The sequence below is a fragment of the Neolamprologus multifasciatus genome, chromosome 13 (genome assembly GCF_963576455.1).
Source record: "Neolamprologus multifasciatus chromosome 13, fNeoMul1.2, whole genome shotgun sequence".
Lineage (NCBI taxonomy): Eukaryota > Metazoa > Chordata > Actinopteri > Cichliformes > Cichlidae > Neolamprologus > Neolamprologus multifasciatus.
The window spans coordinates 10,530,974-10,550,422 of NC_140451.1; the positions used below are offsets into that span (position 1 = coordinate 10,530,974).

The 19,449-nt window shown below is 40.8% G+C and overlaps 2 protein-coding genes across 3 annotated transcripts in view; one reads left to right on the forward strand and one right to left on the reverse strand.

The window, feature by feature from the left end:
- The window catches only part of cdh23 (cadherin-related 23), a 182,808-nt gene that overhangs the window by 17,564 nt on the left and 145,795 nt on the right, over positions 1-19,449 (reverse strand). The window contains exons 31-37 of one of the 2 annotated variants that reach the window (XM_085182044.1): positions 18,610-18,998; positions 18,122-18,223; positions 17,965-17,967; positions 17,654-17,803; positions 16,915-17,043; positions 15,918-16,046; positions 15,298-15,525 (exon numbers count right to left, since the gene is read on the reverse strand). In XM_085182044.1, coding sequence (XP_085038170.1) covers positions 15,298-15,525; positions 15,918-16,046; positions 16,915-17,043; positions 17,654-17,803; positions 17,965-17,967; positions 18,122-18,223; positions 18,610-18,998 — 1,130 coding nt within the window. Of the gene's footprint in view, positions 1-15,297; positions 15,526-15,917; positions 16,047-16,914; positions 17,044-17,653; positions 17,892-17,964; positions 17,968-18,121; positions 18,224-18,609; positions 18,999-19,449 lie in introns of those variants that run through there. The other variant, XM_085182045.1, reaches the window with a different exon arrangement.
- Positions 1,067-12,995, forward strand: vsir (V-set immunoregulatory receptor). Its single transcript, XM_085182050.1, has 7 exons — positions 1,067-1,323; positions 7,724-8,125; positions 8,286-8,345; positions 8,444-8,554; positions 8,795-8,822; positions 9,208-9,383; positions 11,063-12,995. Exons 1-7 carry the CDS (start codon positions 1,221-1,223, stop codon positions 11,092-11,094), a joined length of 912 nt encoding a protein of 303 aa, XP_085038176.1. The 5' UTR covers positions 1,067-1,220; the 3' UTR covers positions 11,095-12,995.

Sequence of the window (19,449 nt, forward strand, 5' to 3'; positions counted from 1 at the left end):
GATAAGAAAGAGCGACTAACCTGGCCCTTCAGGCTGGGGGGGGTTTAAATTCGTCATTTGAATTTTATAATGCTCCAAAAACAAAACCCACCAAGTGATAACCTGAATATCACGACAGCTTTGTTTACTCTAAATAGTTTTTGGCTAAATTCAAAAAAAAAGAAAAGACCTCAGTAAAACTTTCAAGGCCCAAAGGTGAAGTGCAATCATTTTTCACAGGAAGATCAGTTTACTTGTAAAAGAGCTCTCTTACTACCACGTTTATGTTTTGTGTCCTCGTGATGCCACTGGGCTCATCTCAGTCTTAATTGTGCCTGAAAAAAAATCTGATTGGAAACAAACAAAATCCCAGTTTGCTACAAACTGGATACTGAGCATTCGCAATAAACATTATTGAGATTTATCAGAAATATATACTACCACTCCAAAACATGTCTTCTGGGCCGCAGACTATCACAGACTAAACGTCTAGATATTTCTAGACATACTTAACTAGTAGTAAAATCTTACAAGTCAGCAGACATTTCCTGATATTGTGACGTCTCGCAGATATAGTGGTCAGATATGCACCAGTCTGAAAACAGAACAAGCTCATTTAGAAACAGTTTAATCACATTGGGGTTTGTTTTCTCCACCAAAAGACTCCAGCACCCTCAACACTATGTGCAACACATGTCGAGTCAACATGTGTCTTGGTGGTCATTTGCTAACTGTCGTGTGAAAGCTAACAATAATATAAACAATGACTGAGCGAGCTGATAAGGTAATACTTTGGTGCGATTACAGTATGCAGATGTAAAAGCCTGCAGGCTGCCCCCAAAAATGTGATGATGCAACATTTTAAACTTTGCACCACTGAAAACAGCTCAAACTCTTTTAATATAAGTCTAACAGACAGGAACGCAAAAATAAATATATACATATTTTTTGAATCCCTAAACATTTATATCAATATTGGCGTTAAAAAAAAAAAGTATCTGTGAGGCTCTTTTTGCGAGAAAGGATAGTGGGTGGGTCACTGAGAGCGAGAGAGAGAGAAACAATGAGGAGGAGCGAATAAGGGACTGTCACGCTGCTTCACAACTCAGAGAAGCTGTAGAGACAAGGGACGATAAACCTCCCCAACTGTTCTGGAGTAAAGTTCAGACAAGTCGCCTAGTTTTAGACTGAATGGGAAGAAAGTTGAAGAAAGGCTACTTGTAGATCTAGTTGAAAGCCAAATGTTTTTTATCCGGACAGCCATGGAATGGGTCTCACTCCGTCGCTCATCAGTCTGGGGAAAGAAGTTCGTGTTTTGGTCGCTTTTGCTTTGCATAGCTGGAGGTAAGCACACACGTCCATCCTTTTAAGACTCGCCTAACTGGCTGATCCGGGCGTGTATGAACTTGTCAGTTGTGTTGTTTAGTGAGCGGCTAGTTGACTGGAGTCACAGATGGATTTTCTGTTTTAGAAAAGTCAGATGTCACACACTGACATATATATAGATAGATCTAAAAAGCATCTAGATGGACAAAACAGCCAACTTGCTGTGTCTTACGTGTCTGTACCAATGACAGTAAACCCTCTGCACACTCTGACTTTGGTATTTTAACCTCTGTTAGCTTTTTACCACATGCACTTGAACGCAGCGACCCTGTAAGCCCGTTATTTTATCTCGCGTGCCTCTTAAGTTTTTACTGAGTTGGTTTGTTGCTGTTTTGAGACAGAACATCTGGCGTGGAGATGTTTAAACCCCCCGCCATGGATGCAGCCCAGTGGAGTGTAAATCCACCTTAAAGTCAGCGACTTTGAGCTTGACGAGATCAGAAGCCCCCCCCCCCCCCCAGGTTTCAAAACAACTTGTAAAATAAATGCAGCGGACACGAAAAGAGGCGCCTGCAAAAACGCAAGAAGTTGATCCTCTGAAAGAAGTTGAGGAAAAGACTTCCTTGTGCCGTGCAGCGCAAGAACTGCACATAGTTTATCTTTTTAAGACGTCCGTAGGTTTCTGTTTTCTTGGAATTTACTGGTGATTCAGCTGGAAGCTGCGATCATACCCACACTTTATTTATTTATTTTATAAAAGGGACTTTGGGATTGCCTGAAGTTTAGGCAACTGACGTCGGAGGAGAGAAGAGATGCAGCTGTCGCCTCCGGGGTGTAGGGTCCTTCACTTCAAACGCCGCTTAAAAACTCGGGAGAGGTTATCAGCTTTCGCCTTTAGGATTTAAATAAACTCACCCAAAGGCGAATGTAATGTTTTGCTTAAAGTTTAAGCGAACTCTATACAAATCAAAGCGTTTCTAGAGCAGTTGCTTGTGGGGATTCAGGTGTAAAGCCAAAACATTCAGTGACTCAGATATATCATTTGATATGTTTCTGAATTGTTTATGCAGTACAATGAAATCCGTATCGTTTAAGGCAGTTTCCTCCTTTCAGTCTTATGTCTTCCTTGTTGGGACGTTTCCTTCCTTTCAGCTTATGATGAAAACAGCTGTTTTTGCCACTGCCAGCAGTGGGTGTCTTCCCCATAAAACATAACTGGAACCAAACCGTGCCAATTTTCCAACCAGTGAGTAAAAATAAAATTACTCATTCTTTCTCTGCCTCCTTTTCTGCTCGTGTTGTGGCAGGGATTGTGCTTGGTCACGTGTCCCAGATGGGCAAATCTTTACCTGTGCAGCAATAAGCTGAAGATGGGGAGGGGGAGGCCCCGTCTTCGGCTTGAAATTTTTCTGGTCATCAGATTTTGAAAGGTCTGTGCATCTGTAGTAAAATCATAATATCAGTCACCAAAAGCAGTGGCCTTCATGCTGCTAGCAAGGGGTTTTCTCTCGCAAGGGCGTTTCTCTGAACAGCTCGAGGACACAGTGATGACCACTGTTGGTGGAACCTTGACTCTGCTTTCAACCTAATGCGACCTGAGATATGAAGACATTTAACTGTGCCAGAAACAGCTTAACACTGGACGATGTAGTGAAAAACAGGAAGGCAAGGTCAAAGTAAAAGGAGGAAGTTAGTTTATAATTATGAAGTCAGTTTTTAAAAATGACGTAATCCCTGGATTTTTACCATTTTTGAAAAGACAGAAAGGCCCACGTCTGCTCATTTCCACGTCTGAAATGAGAGGCCACCTTCATTTTTAAAGTGAGGAAATAATCGTGCAGTCGTGTTTTAAGACTTCTCACAAAGCTATCATTACACAACCGTTTACGTGCCATTTATTATGTCAAGAAGAATAAAAAGAGGAAGACAAATTAAACACACAAAGCGCACACGTTATTTTGGAAAAATTTCGTTTACAAAGTACCAAGGGGCACATCAGATTATTATAAGAAAATGTAAATCTCTAAACGTTGACCTGCAGCTGTGACCCATAACCACTTCCCTTTGTGACAATGTAGAGTGTAGAGCAACATATTTAAAAGGCTTCCTGTTGCTGAAAAGGTGCATCTGTTTGCCATTTCATGCCAGGGGCTTTAACTGAAACTCTCTTACTTTAGAGAGGAGCTTGTGTCCTGCTGCTTTCACTAACACCCTGTAATGGGTTTGATCATCATTACCATTACAGTGGGTGTGAAAAGGGCAGGATACCGGTATGTGTTGGGAAACAACACTTGCAAGTAGAGGATTAATGCAGTTTGAGAAAACCAGATTTATCTGAAGGGTTCAGCAGCTTCTGTACCATGAGGTAATATCACCGTGCAGACTCACCACAGGGTTATTCAAGACGTCAAAGGTGGGGAAATTTTTAGCAGGGTTAGTATATGTTTAATCAGCACAGACTATCATCCATGTCTGAACGAAAGAAAGCTGTCAGTGGCAACATGTCCTAAACAGGTGGCATTCTGCCTTAATACAAAGGAGGGCCTGTTTCTGGGCCCTCGGGGGCTATCGGGATTCTGAGAACAGAGATCAGAGGAGGAAACTTATATGTATAATTGAGCCAAAAACACGTCTGTTGTATACACGCAAAAGAAAATCAGACTGTTCCAGACACATGGCATAGCTTGTTGGTTTGGAAACCACATCAAGACAGCTCAGGTAGTGCCGACACTGCAAACGCCACCCACTTGGCGCGCTAAAAAAAATCATATTCATTTCCTTTGAATACCTATTTAAAGATCACAGCGTTGTCGGTAAGAAATGTGTGTGCACATTAGCTCTTCCAAGCTGTTCCCCCAGCAATTAGTTAACATTTAGCTATATTTACCGACAAAAATGCTGTCTTTACTCTCGCCTTCGATATGCATCACTTCTGTGAAATAGGTCTACAGAAAGCTTAAAGAGCTGTCAAAATGAAATTAAGAGAAGAGGAAGGTAGGGTGGATGTGAAACAGGAGAGGCGAAGGGCTTCCTCTCCTATTGTCCCACTAGGAAGCCATGAACAGGGGGGGGGGGGGGGGGGGGAGTTTCACTTTAATCACCATCCCAGGTCTTCCTATTGCTTTTCCTAACACACAATGGCTCCAGTAGAGTTCAGCCCCGAATACAGAATTATGGCATCGACCTAACATTGTGTTACACACACACACACGCACGCACGCACACGCACACACACACACAGACAGGATGCACACATACTGTGCAAACAAACGTGCCAGCCAATGAAAGAGGAAAGGTGATCGACTGTTCTGCTGTATTTAACAGCAGCTGATTCTGTTAATATTTAGACAAAAACACTTGTGTGCTTATTAATTCTGGCTTGTTTGCACGGTGCAGCTTCCCCTTACAAATAAGTAGCACTGCCAGTAAGAGCCAGCAAGTAGTTAAATCCACTCTAATCATATTCAAAGCAAAAGTTTCTGCAGGCTTAGACGCATGTGGAAGTGCTTTCAGTGATTCACAAAAACATGGGTAGTTACTGTGGAGATTTAAGTAAAAATGTTGATGAATGAGATGAACTATCTAAATTATACAGCTACATAGAACAACATAACTGAACTAATAAAACATGGGAGCTTTTAAATTACTTTTCTTTCTTTGAGGAAGCTTGTCAGCTTATTTTTTTCATAACTAGCAGGGGAAAAGACTTTAAACGAAGCAGTAGCTCTCTAAGAAAACTATTAATAGAGAACGCACCGCAACAAGCAGGTCAGCAGAACAAGTTAAAATGAATCTGTGCAAACACAAAGAGTTAGGACCAAAGTTTTTAAAGTTTGGGATATGGCTGTAATAAGGCAGGCACAACAAGGTGAATCCCCCACTGTTTGAATGATCAAGTAATTGTGTAAGTAAAGTGTAAACTGGTTAATGTATTGCCTCATATTGTAGGAAAGCTGATCTTTAGGGGGTTTTTCAAATAGTTGTTTAGACAAATAGAGTAAAGATGCGCTAGGAAATAATGACTGGCATTTTATACACATTTAAATAGTTTAATCAAGACTCTGATTTACAGGTTAATCCCCAACATTAATAGTGAGCATAAATCAGCAGGGACAGTCATCTCCAACGCTATAATTACTGGCATTGTGGGTAGTGGTCCAACCTGCTCGAGGTTTTTATCACATAAAGAATCACGAAGTTTGCAACATCTGAAGTTTGGCTTCGTGGAATAATGAGCAAGAAACGGGGAGTGGAAGTGTTTATGTGCTGGGATAACTCAGGAAGGAAGTCCACTCCCCAAATTTTGGCATTGACTGAGACTCCACCCTGACTTTCCCAAACAGACATATGGACACACACACATTTACTGTAACATTTTGCCATGGTGTCATTATAAAAGGTACACATACGTGGGCAAACTCTTCTTTCTCTGCAGTCCACCCACACACGCACCCGTGCATGCAGCCTTCCTGTCACTTTTGCAGCAGTAAGCATTCTTTAATCATCTGTTACAAAAGCCGATCATTACAAAATAATGAGTCCGTTGACAAAGCTAGAGAATGACAGCCTTTTTACGCTGCTCTTTTACAACATAGCGAGGCGTCATTTAGGGTGTGTATTTTCCAGATCATGTGTCTGCTTTAAAGTGAGGTTCAGAGAGTGGCGTCACACTGCCTAGCCTGAGGATGAGCTAATTTTGTTGTGTTTTTGCAATGCAATAATCATTGAAAGCACACAATTTATGTTTATCTATTCATGCATTCCACTGCAACACTGAAGAATTCACAACAGGATGTGGTTGAGGCAGAGAGTGAGAGAGGGAGAAAGGTTTATGCAATAAGCTGAGAACGGGCTCACAGCTGTGCAGCCGGTTTCCTGAATGTACATGAGTGTGTGCAGAAGATCTTTGAGCGTACGATCCTTTGAGATATTAATACGCATAATCGATACACAACAATTGCTGTGTATTAATACCAAACAGCAAGATGATATTTAAAGTTAATAAACAGAACTTCAGTGGGATTTTTTTTTTATACTGTCCTCATTTTAAGAGATGAAGAAGTTCCTGCGTATATTTCTGTAGCTCACAAAGAGGAACAAGAGATTTAACTCCCTCAGGACATTTGTATATTTTTCAAGACAGCAAACTATGCATGGTTTTTAACCACAGTTTAAATGTACAAAATAGGAAGCAAACTTTGCACAAAAACCCAGGAAGCATGCAGAAGCGTGCCACTAAAGCCCATGTTAAGTTTGGCAGGTGATAAAATTACTGCTTTTACTGTGGTTACTTGTGCAATGACTCACTGTACCTGGCAGGAACTCAACTCAGCGCAACTTTTAGGTGTGCAACTAATTTCAGCAGACCTGCCGTTTATTTTCTACGTTAATTTCAAATTGCTCAAAACATGTTATTATCAAAATGTCACTGTAGGGTTTTATCCTTTGCTTTTTTAAAATCTTTCGTTATGTAATTTTCCCCCGGCAGTTTGTACCCTGGAAAGGCCCGCTGCCAAACCAGATGCGACTTATATTTGTACTTCCTTTTTTCCTCTGGTTTTTCTGGGTCATCTGTAATAGACAGCTATAGGGAATTTGTGTGATCTGAACCGAGCAGAATAATAACAAGAATGGCTATTATTGCTTTGACCTTGTGACTCTGTGTGTGTCATTATGGTGAAATATAGTGCTGGAGACTCAGTTTAGTAAGTCTGTAGTAGGAACAACCAGAAAGGTTGCTTTGAGTACTTTGAGCTTTATGGGAGTTGTTGAAACAAAATAATAATAATTTTAAAAAAAGCAATATATAAAACATCAGCAAATAAAAGACTCATTTTTTTTGTTTTATTAGAATGAAGAAGTATAAACTTATATGATCCTACTTCTCCTTCCTGTCTTCTCGTTCCAAAGTTATACCAGCAAATGATCCGTCAGTGACGCACTCCACACTGATATGTATACGTAAAACATATGCAGTTATACATCTATACATTCATTCAACTATACTATACATATCTGTACCCTTGGATTGACTCACACTCACAGCCACTTTCTTACACTATACTCTACACCTACACTTTATCCCAATTTTAATAAATAATCATATTTATACTACATTGAAGTATTATTAAATAAGCAAACAGAAATAAATCAATATGGCACAGTCTCACCCATGAGTACACACGGTGAAGATGCAAATGATCTGAGAACTCATTTGCATCACTGTTGTAGTTGGTGTGATCCTATTAAAAGCTGGCCACAAGTTTCACTGTCCCGCCTCTTTCAGTAGCGACACCCTAACATTAGCATCCCTAAACGGAAACGTTTCTATGGATACGTAGAAAGGAGGCGGTACCATCTGAAAGGAAGTTATCTGCGTTACCTACATTCTTCCATTGCTTTTGTCTTTTCTCTCAAGCCAAAGGTGAGACACACCACGCCCAGCCCCATTCCACGCTGATTGCTTCTCCTCCCCACCTGTACTACACCTGTCCTGAAGGTGCAAGAGTCAATATGACGTGCGTCCAGAAAGGTACCCTGCTTTCCCCCGACGATGTTGTGAGGAGCACTTGGCTCTTCACAGCCCACAGTGACCAGCACTGTCATCCAGGAATGGGCCCAAGGAATTTTTCTCACCCACACCGTAACAGCACATTGCCACCAGGAGTGAAGATGGATCGCATGGGGCACAACCACTGGTTGATTCTAGAGCATGTGAAACCTTCGGACCAGGGCCGCTACTGCTGTGGGATTCTAGAATTCCATAAACATAGCTTGGTGCAGAAAGCCTACAACCATGTTATTCTACAAGTTATACCACGTAAGTATGTCAAACGCTGTGAATGTGCACTAAGGTTATACTGGATATGCCCAGAAATGCCACTAATCAATATATTTTGCAAGAAGCTCAGGAGCTGATGTTGCTGAACAGTGAAACTGTTTTGACACGAATGAGAACCGATTTATTTATCTCTTTCCAGCAAGGAAAGGATTTCAGAATTGCACTGTCTGGGATCCCACACCAACTGCAGGTACTGCAAGTAAGTATGAAACATTATTCAGGCCTTCAACCAATAAATGTCTGAGGCAGTTATTTCGTGATGTTATTCAACTCACAGCCTGTCTGTTGCTTCCCTAGGCTCTGTGCCAGTGGCCTTGGCTATAACAGCCTGCATCGTGGCTCTGCTGTCCCTGCCTCTTATTCTAGTGCTCGTGTACAAACAGAGGGAGAATTCACCGTTAGGAAGACGTATGTATTACTGATGTGCACAAACAGCTACACACACACTCACACTTAATTTCCACCTTTGGGCCACATAAGTCTCTCACACTGGACTTCCCATAGTGTTTGTTCTGACACATGTTTCCTGTCAGTGAGCTCGATTAACTGTATTTCACACAGTAGGAAGCGCATTCATAGTCTTTTTGTAGTGTTCCGTTTTGTTTCAATTCATTTACAATGGCCCATTTCCTATTTCCTCTCTCCCAGGTGGACAAGAGCTAGTGAGGATGGACAGGTAAGGTTTCCCACAGGCAGCTGATCTCAGCGACCAGCTTCAAAACACAGCTGCTCTTTAGAATAATAGACTGTGAACATAGTGGACACAACACTTGTGACACAATAGCAAGATTAAACCCACTATCCTCATTAAAATAAACTAGTTAAAACCATGTATACATTTTTTTCTTTTGACATGATGTGTCCTGTATATGCAAATCCTACTGCTAATCATTTAAGTGTTAAATTGTCATTACAGAAAATCCCTTATTAAATCCAAAGTGACAAACATGAAAGTCTTGCATGTCTCTAGGAAAGTTTCGAAACAGTTTACTGGGTCATATTGAAAGTTGCTCACTTGTAATCATGCTTCTTCTTCTACGTGTATGTGTGTGTGTGTTCAGTGAGACTCTGGGCCATGAAAACCCAGTGTTTCGAGGGGGATCACCAGAAACAAAGACCCGCACTGTTTCTCAGATCATGACCAGGCAGTCATCCGAGACAGGTCGCCACCTGTTGTCCGAACCGGGAACACCCCTTTCTCCTCCGGCACATGGCGACGTATTCTTCCCAGCAGAAGGTAGGATCCCCCCCCCACACACACACACCCTGCCTCACAACTTGTACTCATACAATATTCATGCTGAGACTGAGCCGCTGACATAAGGGACCTTCCACTGGTAAACATCAAAGCCCAAAAAGACAGTGCAAGTCATCTCACTTTTAGAGGTCATTTACATGGCTTAGTGTGTTATATCTGTTGTTACGATATTCTTATTGTTGTGAATGAATGCAAATCACTTTGTTCACATTTATTTCACACTCAAAAAAAAACCACTTAAAAAAACAAAAATGAAAAAGTACCGGTATATGCGTGTAACTGCATTGCACACAAGGGTTTTGCAAGACACCTATATCAAAATGTGCACTCAGTCTGGTAAAAGACTGATGCAATCACGAACCACTAGTTCTTTCTGTGCTTTTGCTGAAACATCCTGCGTTTGGTGGAAGTGTTGGTGGAAAGATACTCGTGAATTTGTAGAGCATATCAAAAACAGCTGGGCTGAGTGTTGCATGACCCTGAAAATATATTGTGTAGGAGATTTCATCCCCCCCCCCTTCCCCCGCACACACACACACACATGAAACCACCCCCTTACACTGTCCTCTTCTTAATTCTTCTCACAAGTCATTCTCCACCCATCAGCACTCTCATTGAGCACTAATGGCTCCTTCAGTTGTTCTTTCTGACTCAACTTGAAATAATATTGAAACATTAGACACGGTTAAGGGGTTCAATCCTTAGTGTTTTTCTGCCGATTCCTGGGACACCTGTGCAGACATTCCAGGCATACTGAGGCGGATTGCCCCCATTTCCTTATAGCACGGTTTGAGATGTGCATGGGAAGAGGGTAAGGTACAACTTACTGAGTATACAGCCTTAAGCAACCCATAAAGGTTTCAACACTGTAATAGGTGAATATATGGACAAGCCTTCCTGAAGCTCATGAGAAACATAAACATAAGGTAAAATTGTGCCATATGCTGCAGTTTTCGCCTCTTCAATCAAACATTATTCTTTTACTGGGGAGCTGGACGCCTTTTCCATGTCTTGGTGTGATCTCTATGTTTCCCGTCTGCAAAGAAAAGTCAAAATTATTGATAAAACCTTCATATGTTCGACATAAAAAACAATATCTTTGACATTTGTCAAGGAGGATTTTCAATGCCGGAGCTCATTTCCTTCAGTGGTCCACAGATGTTATGTTGAAATACACAGCTTCTCATAAGGTTTCACGTTACGTGGATGGAGGCCACACTTTAGCTTTCTTCTTCATTTTTTTCCAACTTGCTGACCTTAAACTTTGCGGAATTCAACAAGCAGCACTTCCCTGTTATCGCTAGCATGTCGCAACCCAGACCCAAGGCCTTGTTGTTCTGCTTTTTAATGAGTTTTCAGAAACACGAGTAGTTCTGTGGAACTGATCAGTCTCCATGCGTGTCTGTAGTACTCTGAGATGTGGGAGTTATGGGGAAAAAAAAAGTAAAGGAAAGAAAATTCTTTCAATTTTTTCATTTGACTTTTGAAAGATCGGGTATGTTTGAGGCAGGAAGTGCACATTTGCATGTTCGAACACCCCCATATCTAATTTTCCACATAACAAAAAAAGGAAAAGAAATTGTGCGTTTGTGTAGGTGGATAGTGATACCTACAATGATTTCTGTGCTCTCACCGACATGCACTGTCTTTGCTTGCAGCTGCCATCCCTGAGTCTCCAGAGTTCCTGTAGGTTTAAAGAGGAGCTGAACCTCAATCATCACTCAAACTGCTGATCTGGGAACAGCCCCGCAACTATCTTCCTCTTCTCTCTGCCTTCAGACGGACGCTCTCCTCACGAGCCATCTCAGAATAACCCTGGATTTTAGTCTGTACATTGTCTGGACCCAAGGAGGGAAAAAAAGAAGGCTGCATTTCTTTGATTCATAAACTACTTCCACCTGCAACAACAGCTGCAGGCATAAAGTGAACTTTGGCTCGTGACGACTTGTTGTGCTTCATTTTACATCCAAACACTGGCGATGGCTTGCAAACCATTCATTCGAATCAGGTACCTCGTTTGGATGAAACACACTGCTTATAATAGTGTTGGCATGTTTTTTGATTGCAGCCCTGAATAACTCACTTTGCGTGACTGTCTGTAGAATTTGTGTCAGTATTGTGGTTTCTATATGTCAGCAAGCACACCAACCAAAGATCTATGCTATAGAAAATGTGCAGGGGTGGCATGTTGTACAGGGCAAGTCAAACCCTAAAGAACTCACAATAACTTCTGTAAATTTCCTGTGTCACTCTTGTGGTTTCTTTGTAACTGTAAGGGGGCCAACCGAAGACTTATTGTAAATCTGTCTTTATGTATTTGCTAAATGCACAAGCTGTCAAAGAAACAATCCTATGTAAAAGACCCCACACAAGACTACTTTTTAACTTGTTGATGTTGTTACCTTTACACAAGAAGGCAGGAAGGTTACATCTCCAGGAAGCAAACTGTGTTGTTTTTGTTTTCTTTCTTCTTCATGTTTGTTTGTTTTTTTTAAACCGAACAACTGGTGTGAGGACGACTTAACGCCCTTTTCTCCCTTTCGTCATTTTATATAAGCCGTCTGCACCAGCAAACTCTCAATCATCAGAGAAGTGCCAAAGGTCTTGTACAAAAAAAAAGAACAGTTTTTGCTTTTACAGGCATTATGCTGTTCCTCTGTTTTAACTTGAACGTGCCATGTTTTCTATTTCTTCTTTGCTACCTCAGCTATGCGTAAACTCTGTTGCTTTAAATACTATCTTTCCTTCCTGTGCTTCCAGAAACGCAGCCCTTCACAGTGGCCTTAAATATTCTCGTAAAGTGCTGAAAATTGCAGGAAGAATTTAGAAAAAGCATTTAGAAAAGATGTTCTTGCTTGTGCTCGTGTACAGTTCAATAATTCTAAACAAAATGTTTATTGTTTTTTTACTCTTGAATGTAGTCAGATTTTTATTAAATAAAGAACAACAACAAAAACCTTAGAACAGTTTAATCACTGCAGTGGAAGTAAATCTTTTATGAATATTTTTGTTTTTTATTTTTTTTATTTGACTGTGGTAAAATATATTGTAGTATTCATTTCTATTTTATTAGTACGTGTGCAATGGGGCTGTTTGATAAATATCAAATATTTCAAGTGAAAGTGCGGGAAAAAAGCTTTAAAATGTTAACCTAAGATCAGTGAACACAACTTGGCTTAAGAGAAGAAGGGCGAACGTATATATGACAGCATTTTTGATATTATTTAGTGTGACTGTAAAAACCACCGGTGGGTTTTTTTTCACACTGAGGTGTACAGGAGGTGCTTGGAGGAAATCCTCTCTAGAACGATGTGTAGCAGGTGTACAGTTGGGGGTATTATGTAAAGATGTTTTTATTCTCTAAGAGTTAATGATTGTTTTTTGTGTTTAAATGCTTGTGTTTTCCATTATGCCTGCTTATGTGTGTCTGTGTATGTGTGTGTTTTTAAAAAAAATCTGGACTGTGACTGCATGTTGACATGAGCGCAAACGTTAACATAATACAAAAAGGCTTGTAATTAGCATGTTTGTTCTGTATATTACCGCTGAATCCTGCTATTAGTGGCTTTTATAATAAAGTGGCACTTTAAAGCCTTGTGTCTCTCAGTTGTTCCTTTCAAATGGCAGGTCTCCAAAACTATTACATTACAAGGACATACTGCATTTCTGTCTGGGGAGCCATCACAGATAGAACAAGGTTGTTCCACTTGTGTGCTTCTAAGATGGTGCACACCAGAGGGAGACCGGCATTGAGGAGAGAAAATGATAAAACAAGCTTAGCATCTTGTTTCATGAGAAAAGACGGAGCTAGGTGACTGATAAGTGAAAATCCCCAGTGATGGCCATTGTTCTCTTCCCAGCTTTTTCTGCAGCTTTACATTGACTATTTATACAATGCATTAAAAAAATGTGCATTATTATAGGTGTTCAACCATGTTAGACAAGTAAATTTATAGCACAAAACTCATGCCTTTGTGACTCATACAGTACTGTACATTATTCCTTCTGTATAAGCACACAAAGGGGAAAAGAAGAAATGTGAATTGTGGCTTTCGTTTTGACAAAATGAAAGCCATTTAACTTAAAGAGAATATCAAGAAACCACTATATTTGTCTTTCTGTATTTTATATTTGCCATATTTGTGCCTCAATTAGGTCAAGCAGATAAGAAAGCATTAAGCAGACCTCAACAGAACCCGTGTCTCGGACAAGAGTGTGAGTAAGATCAAAACAGAGTTATGTATAAGGTGCTGAATCCTCTTAATGACCTCTTTCTGGGCACCAGCATTATTCAACTTTACTCATCATTTTTGTCCTGAAACTCACCTTGAAATTACATTTAAGTATATTTCCCAGTTATTATTTTAACATCTATTTCTTAAATATAACACTTACATGTGTTATTTGAGAGCTTATATCCATTATTAGTACACTGAAAACAACCCATCTGTCTGCATACTGCTGGACCCTATGCTAGGTATCATAGGGGCAAGAGGGAGGGTACAACCAGTGTTGGGAAGGTTACTTTTAAAATGTATTCCATTACAGAATACAGAATACATGCCCCAAAATGTATTCTGTAACGTATGCCGTTACGTTACTCAATGAGAGTAAGGTATTCTGAATACTTTGGATTACTTAATATATTATCATGCTGTTTACAACTACATGAATGTTTTTGTTACTGAAGGTCCGCGACTCCGAACCATAGTAAAGGACCTCTGGCTAATACGGTGGGTTCTGTGTCGGGCTCGTAGCCGAAAACTAGCTTTACTTTGTTGTCTGGGTCAACTTTGCTAGCGAGAGACAGAGAGAGGCGTTGAAAGGCTGCTCCAACGGGACTTATTGTTTTTGGAGGAAAACACGAACACGGTGTACAGTCGAGTCTTAATAGCTTACTTACAACTGGGCTCGTCAGGCTCTCTTCTTGGCTGCAGTGGTTATTATTATATTTACATGCTTCCAGCTCCCGTTTTTGCTCGATGACAGCTCGTACTTTTCCTTTTTCTCCCTCCCTCGCTCACAGACACATAACGGGTACAGCAATCCATTCTCCCTGCAGTACGGACTACGCTGCCTATGATGCTACATTCTTTAGAGCTATATCGGTAGCATTCTGCCTATTAGCTTAGCACAACAACAACAGGCGCTCTCTCACCCAGGAAACACGCAGAGAGAGAGAGCGTCACCCTGTAACCATGGCAACCGTAACGCTGCCGCCTGGAACAACAGAACGTAGCTGTCAAACAAAACCCAAACAGTCCTGACCCGCCACAATATGAAACAGGGAAGTACCACCGTGTAATCCATTTATTTCAACAAAGTAACTGTATTCTAAATACCACCCTTTTAAACGGTAACTGTAACGGAATACAGTTACTCATATTTTGTATTTTAAATACGTAACGGCGGTACATGTATTCCGTTACTCCCCAACACTGGGTACAACCTGTACAGGTCGCCGGGCCAACACATGAGTCCAATTTAAAAAAAAATGGGGTAAATTGCAAATCCCCAAATAGCGCTCGTAGGTGTCTGTTTTGTTTTCCCACCACAGATGCAGTGAGTTTACTTTAATATCAAGTGCCAAAAATAACACATTCTTTTCATCCACCGAGCTGTGGCGTCTGGCAGTACTATTTACGTCACAACCCAGATTGCGGCGGCGCTACGTGTTAGTAAATGTGGCCCATAGAGACAGAACTATTCATGTCTACCTCATGCATGTACACTTACAAACACAAAAAATGGTTAGTTATTTATTATCCTGATGAATTCAGATTCAATACTCTCAGTGATCTGAGAGTAGCCAAAGGAAATTTCTTTTGGAATTGATATTAATAAGATATGTTTGCAGCACTGTTGTAATGCCATGCTTACTGCTGTGCCCTACCGACAGAGGTGGCGTGCCGTCATCTTCCACGGTGACCGTTAGTCGGTACTCGGCCTGGCGCTCTCGATCGGGAGGGGATGGGCGCGTCACCATCTCTCCGGTCACTCGGTCCATGCGGAAGGTCAGGTCCTGGTTTCCAGCAGTGAGGTAGTAAAACAGCATGGCATTGGGACCGATGTCCCGGTCTGTCGCCATCACACGGACGACTGATGTACCTCCTCCAACGTTCTGCAAAATACATCAAAAAAGAAGCCTTGTTAAATTATGGATCATCTGTGGTAGACAACTTAACAGAATTAAACTTAAACTTAACAGAATTAAAATTAGAATTAAAAAAATTAGAATTAAAAAATTAAAAAATTAGAATTAAACTTAACAGAATAAAACTTAACAGAATCAGAATCAGAAAGGGTTTTATTGCCAAATGTTGAGCAGGTTTACAACATTAGGAAATTTCTGCGGTACTTAGTGCAAACATACTGTCATATAACGCTTAAATAGACATAAAAATAAAATAAAAATAAAAATAAGAATAAAACAGCTGAATACTTAAATATTTCTGTATACACTGACATCACTGGCTTGCTTTAGCTTAGATCGTGTGTTGAGTGCATCCCTACCTCATTCACGCTGACGTTGTAGCCCCTCTGGCTCTCAACAACTGGCGCATTATCATTAACGTCCAGTATGTTGATGGTGAGAGAGTGGTCCGTGTGTCTGGGAGGTGAGCCATTGTCAGTGGCACGGACCTAAAAAAATACATGTGAACTGATGTGCATTAGAACACAAACCTCAGCATGCAGTTTGATACCTGGCATTAAACCCCACAGAGGATAAATAAATGAAATGCATGCACTTTGAATACTGTATTAAAATCTGTTTTCATTAACATCAATAATATTAAAACATGATGAGTGAATGAAAAACACTTGTGCCTTTTGTCTCTACAGAACAACAGTCTCAAAAAATGTCTATTTGGTTTTAAATTAAAAGCATCAAACATAAGGCCTGGGGGCCAGAATCGGCCCAGCAAACACTCCAATCCGGCCATTGGATGGCTTTGGAAAATGTGTAAGATCTCGGACTTTAAACTGTATTTTCTGAACTTTTTGTACTAAAGAAAGACCTCCCCCATTGCCATTCATCCTAACAAATGTAATTAATTAACTCTTTAATGGTTAAAACATTAAAGATGTTTTTTCATAATCTACCATAGAGATTTTTCTTCAAATTAATAAGAACTTCATGTTTTATAATTGCTGGACAGTCTGAGTCTAAGCTACCAGAACGTCCTCTGTAATTTTACACGCTTCTTAGAATTTAACCTCAATGCATCATACTGACCAAGACTCAATGTTGAAATTGCACTTCTTTTTTATATACAGAGATATTTCAATGATTTTAATATCTAATTAAACTTCCTAAACAGTGACAGAAAGGGGGGTTATGTGTGTGGCCCAACATGTAAAATGTGTTTGGAGTTCCTGGTTAAAAGTATGACAAGTAATTAGTTCATTGTTGTGCTGAATCGGGGATGAGGTGTAAGTTTAGAGCATGAATGTGAAAGAGACACAGGTGTCTGGTAAAACTGTCCTACAGTAACTATAGTAATCTGACCTTCAGTAGATAGCGGTCTACAGACTCCCTGTCCAGAGGAGCATTGACATAAACCTCTCCGTAAGTGTTGTTCACAGTCTTGATCATGAACACATCTTCCATGTTGCCTGCCACCAGAGTGAAATTGACCTGGCAAAGAGCAACAAGTCAGAATGAGTGAAAGAAAAATGGGGGCAGACAGTCACTGACCGAATGTCAGATGATTACTTCTACTTACTGCAACCAAAAATAAAAATGTGGGTATTTTTAATAGCGTTTCTTTCACATTAAGAAAGTAAATGAAGAAATAAGAAGTGAGAGTCCACAACCTGCGCAGTAGGAAGTAGCAAAAAAGGAAAATGTGACGCTGGCAGCTTAAGTTGGCCATCGAGATGCCAAAATCTAAGAGCCGATGTGAAACTGAAATAAGCTTAATTTGACTTCTTGTATTGCAATCTGAGGAAGTAAATATTTGTAGTACTCGTGCCAGATTAAGAGATACACAACCTAAAATAAGTGAAACACAAGTTATAAATGTCACATTCACTTTTGAGATGCCGGGAAAGCACGCTTGCTTGATTCAGGATGTGTTAGGAACTAAGAAGTAAAAAAATAAAGCACCATATTTGGGAAGCAACATCTTTTTTGCTCTTTGTCAGCTGTTAAGTGCAGTAAAATGTAAAGTAAACGATATGATATTAAGCGCTACACACACAGAAGATCTTTCATTATTTTCTGCTGTTTTAAAAAAAACCCTCACCAGTCCATTTAAACCAGCATCTCTGTCCCTTCCCAGAACTACTGCCACCTTTGTACCCTTGGGTGTGTTTTCTGGGATGGCGCGTGAAATATCAGATGTGATGTCAAACTCTGGACTGTTGTCATTCTCATCCAGAATGGTGATGGACACCTGTACAGAGGTACGATCGAATGGAGGTTAAATTCCACATTTGCAAAGTAATACTTACCATAAACCCGGGCAAACAAAACATAATGATCACGTTACACAGCAAACACATTTACTGTTGTACTTAACATTCAGGGCACCATAAAAAGAACATAAAGTCTTACCTTCTGCAGTTCCAGTGAGGGATGCAATTAATAAAAGAGGAAGGCCATTAGCTTTCTGCACCAGAATAGACACAAACACGTGAAGTAATAAATCCACAAGGCACAATAATAGGAGGGGTAGGCCCGAAACAACACCATTCACAACAAAGGGGCGTACCACAGTGGAGTCCTTTTTAGGTCCTCCATCATCAGCGACAACAGTCAGCGTGTACATATCACCCTTTTCTCTGTCCAGCAGGCCTGTCACTGTGATGCGGCCCTGAAACAACACACAGACACGTATCAGCAGATACCGTAACCATCATAGAGTCCATACAAGATGTAAGTCCCAGTGTGACAGCGACGAAAACAGAAGAAAATTAACAAGTATCACACAAATCAACAAAGGAATCCCCATTTCTCATCTATCAAAGGAATCAAATGACTTCAAAGCACCTAAAGCACTTTGATCAGCTTACAGTCATACAGCAACACGAGTGTTAGCCTAAATCACCAGGGACGAGCTGTTACTGAGTCGCATTGCGGTTAATGGATGAAGCATATTTGACGGAAGGTAGGCGCAGCCTTTGAAGTGCACACACACGAAAACAAGGCATGTACATTGTGATCAAATCATCAGTGAGCTTTCTTCCACCTCTTCCTCACCGTGACGCTGTCTATCTTGAAGAGGGCCAGAGCTGCGGGTGACGTGTCGGGGTCAAAACGGTACTTCAGCTGGTTCAAGTTGTCGGCGGACTGCGCCTGCACCTGGACCACCTCTGTGCCCGTGGCGATGTTCTCACGAAGCGAAGCCTCGTAACCAGCGGAGAAGAAGGCCACGGCCTCATCCAGCTCATTAAGTAACGTGACGTAAACGGTGCAGAAGCCGCGGTGGAATGGCGTAGCTTGGTCAGTGGCTGAGACGTTCATGAGGTAGGAGGTCTTGGTCTCGTAGTCCAGGTAGTCCACAGTGGTAACCAGGCCGGTGCTTACGTCCACCTCAAACTTGCGGTCTGAGCCGGATACGAGGGCGTAGGCGACAGCTCCACCATCACCTGAACAGCAAGAGAGGAAAAAGGTGTCATTTCAAAGAAAAACAACTTATAATAAAAAGGTGTTTTTCCCCCCACCTACTGTTACTAAGAATAATAACTTTAAAAGTTTGTAACATTGTTTCGATGAAGCTATAGTTACAAAACGCAACCTTTTTCCTCAAGTCTGTTTTTTATTAATCACAGTTGTCAACGCTGCTCTTTTGGCTATGTGATGTTTATTTCAGTTTCAGGCCTGATCCTGATCTAATGTTTTGGAAAATGTATGTCACGGCACAAGATGCGTCAGAAGCTGCCTAAGCAACACTTTACCCGACGGGAAGTGAATAAGAGGAAGTTTGTGCCATGGAGCAGAAGTAGTGATTTAAATGCCAATTGCGATGTTTCGTGCACACCATAGTTACAAAACCAGAGGGGAAAAAAAATAAAGAAGAGGTTGGTTTGTTCTCGTTGT

What these genes read in the sequence shown, in the direction of transcription:
- vsir (XM_085182050.1), top strand. Translation starts at nt 1,221, where the DNA reads ATGTTTTTTATCCGGACAGCCATGGAATGGGTCTCACTCCGTCGCTCA. An exon ending in TATTCTACAAGTTATACCAC is followed by an intron (nt 8,126 to 8,285) that starts GTAAGTATGTCA and finishes ATCTCTTTCCAG; the next exon opens with CAAGGAAAGGATTTCAGAAT. An exon ending in GAGCTAGTGAGGATGGACAG is followed by an intron (nt 8,823 to 9,207) that starts GTAAGGTTTCCC and finishes GTGTGTGTTCAG; the next exon opens with TGAGACTCTGGGCCATGAAA.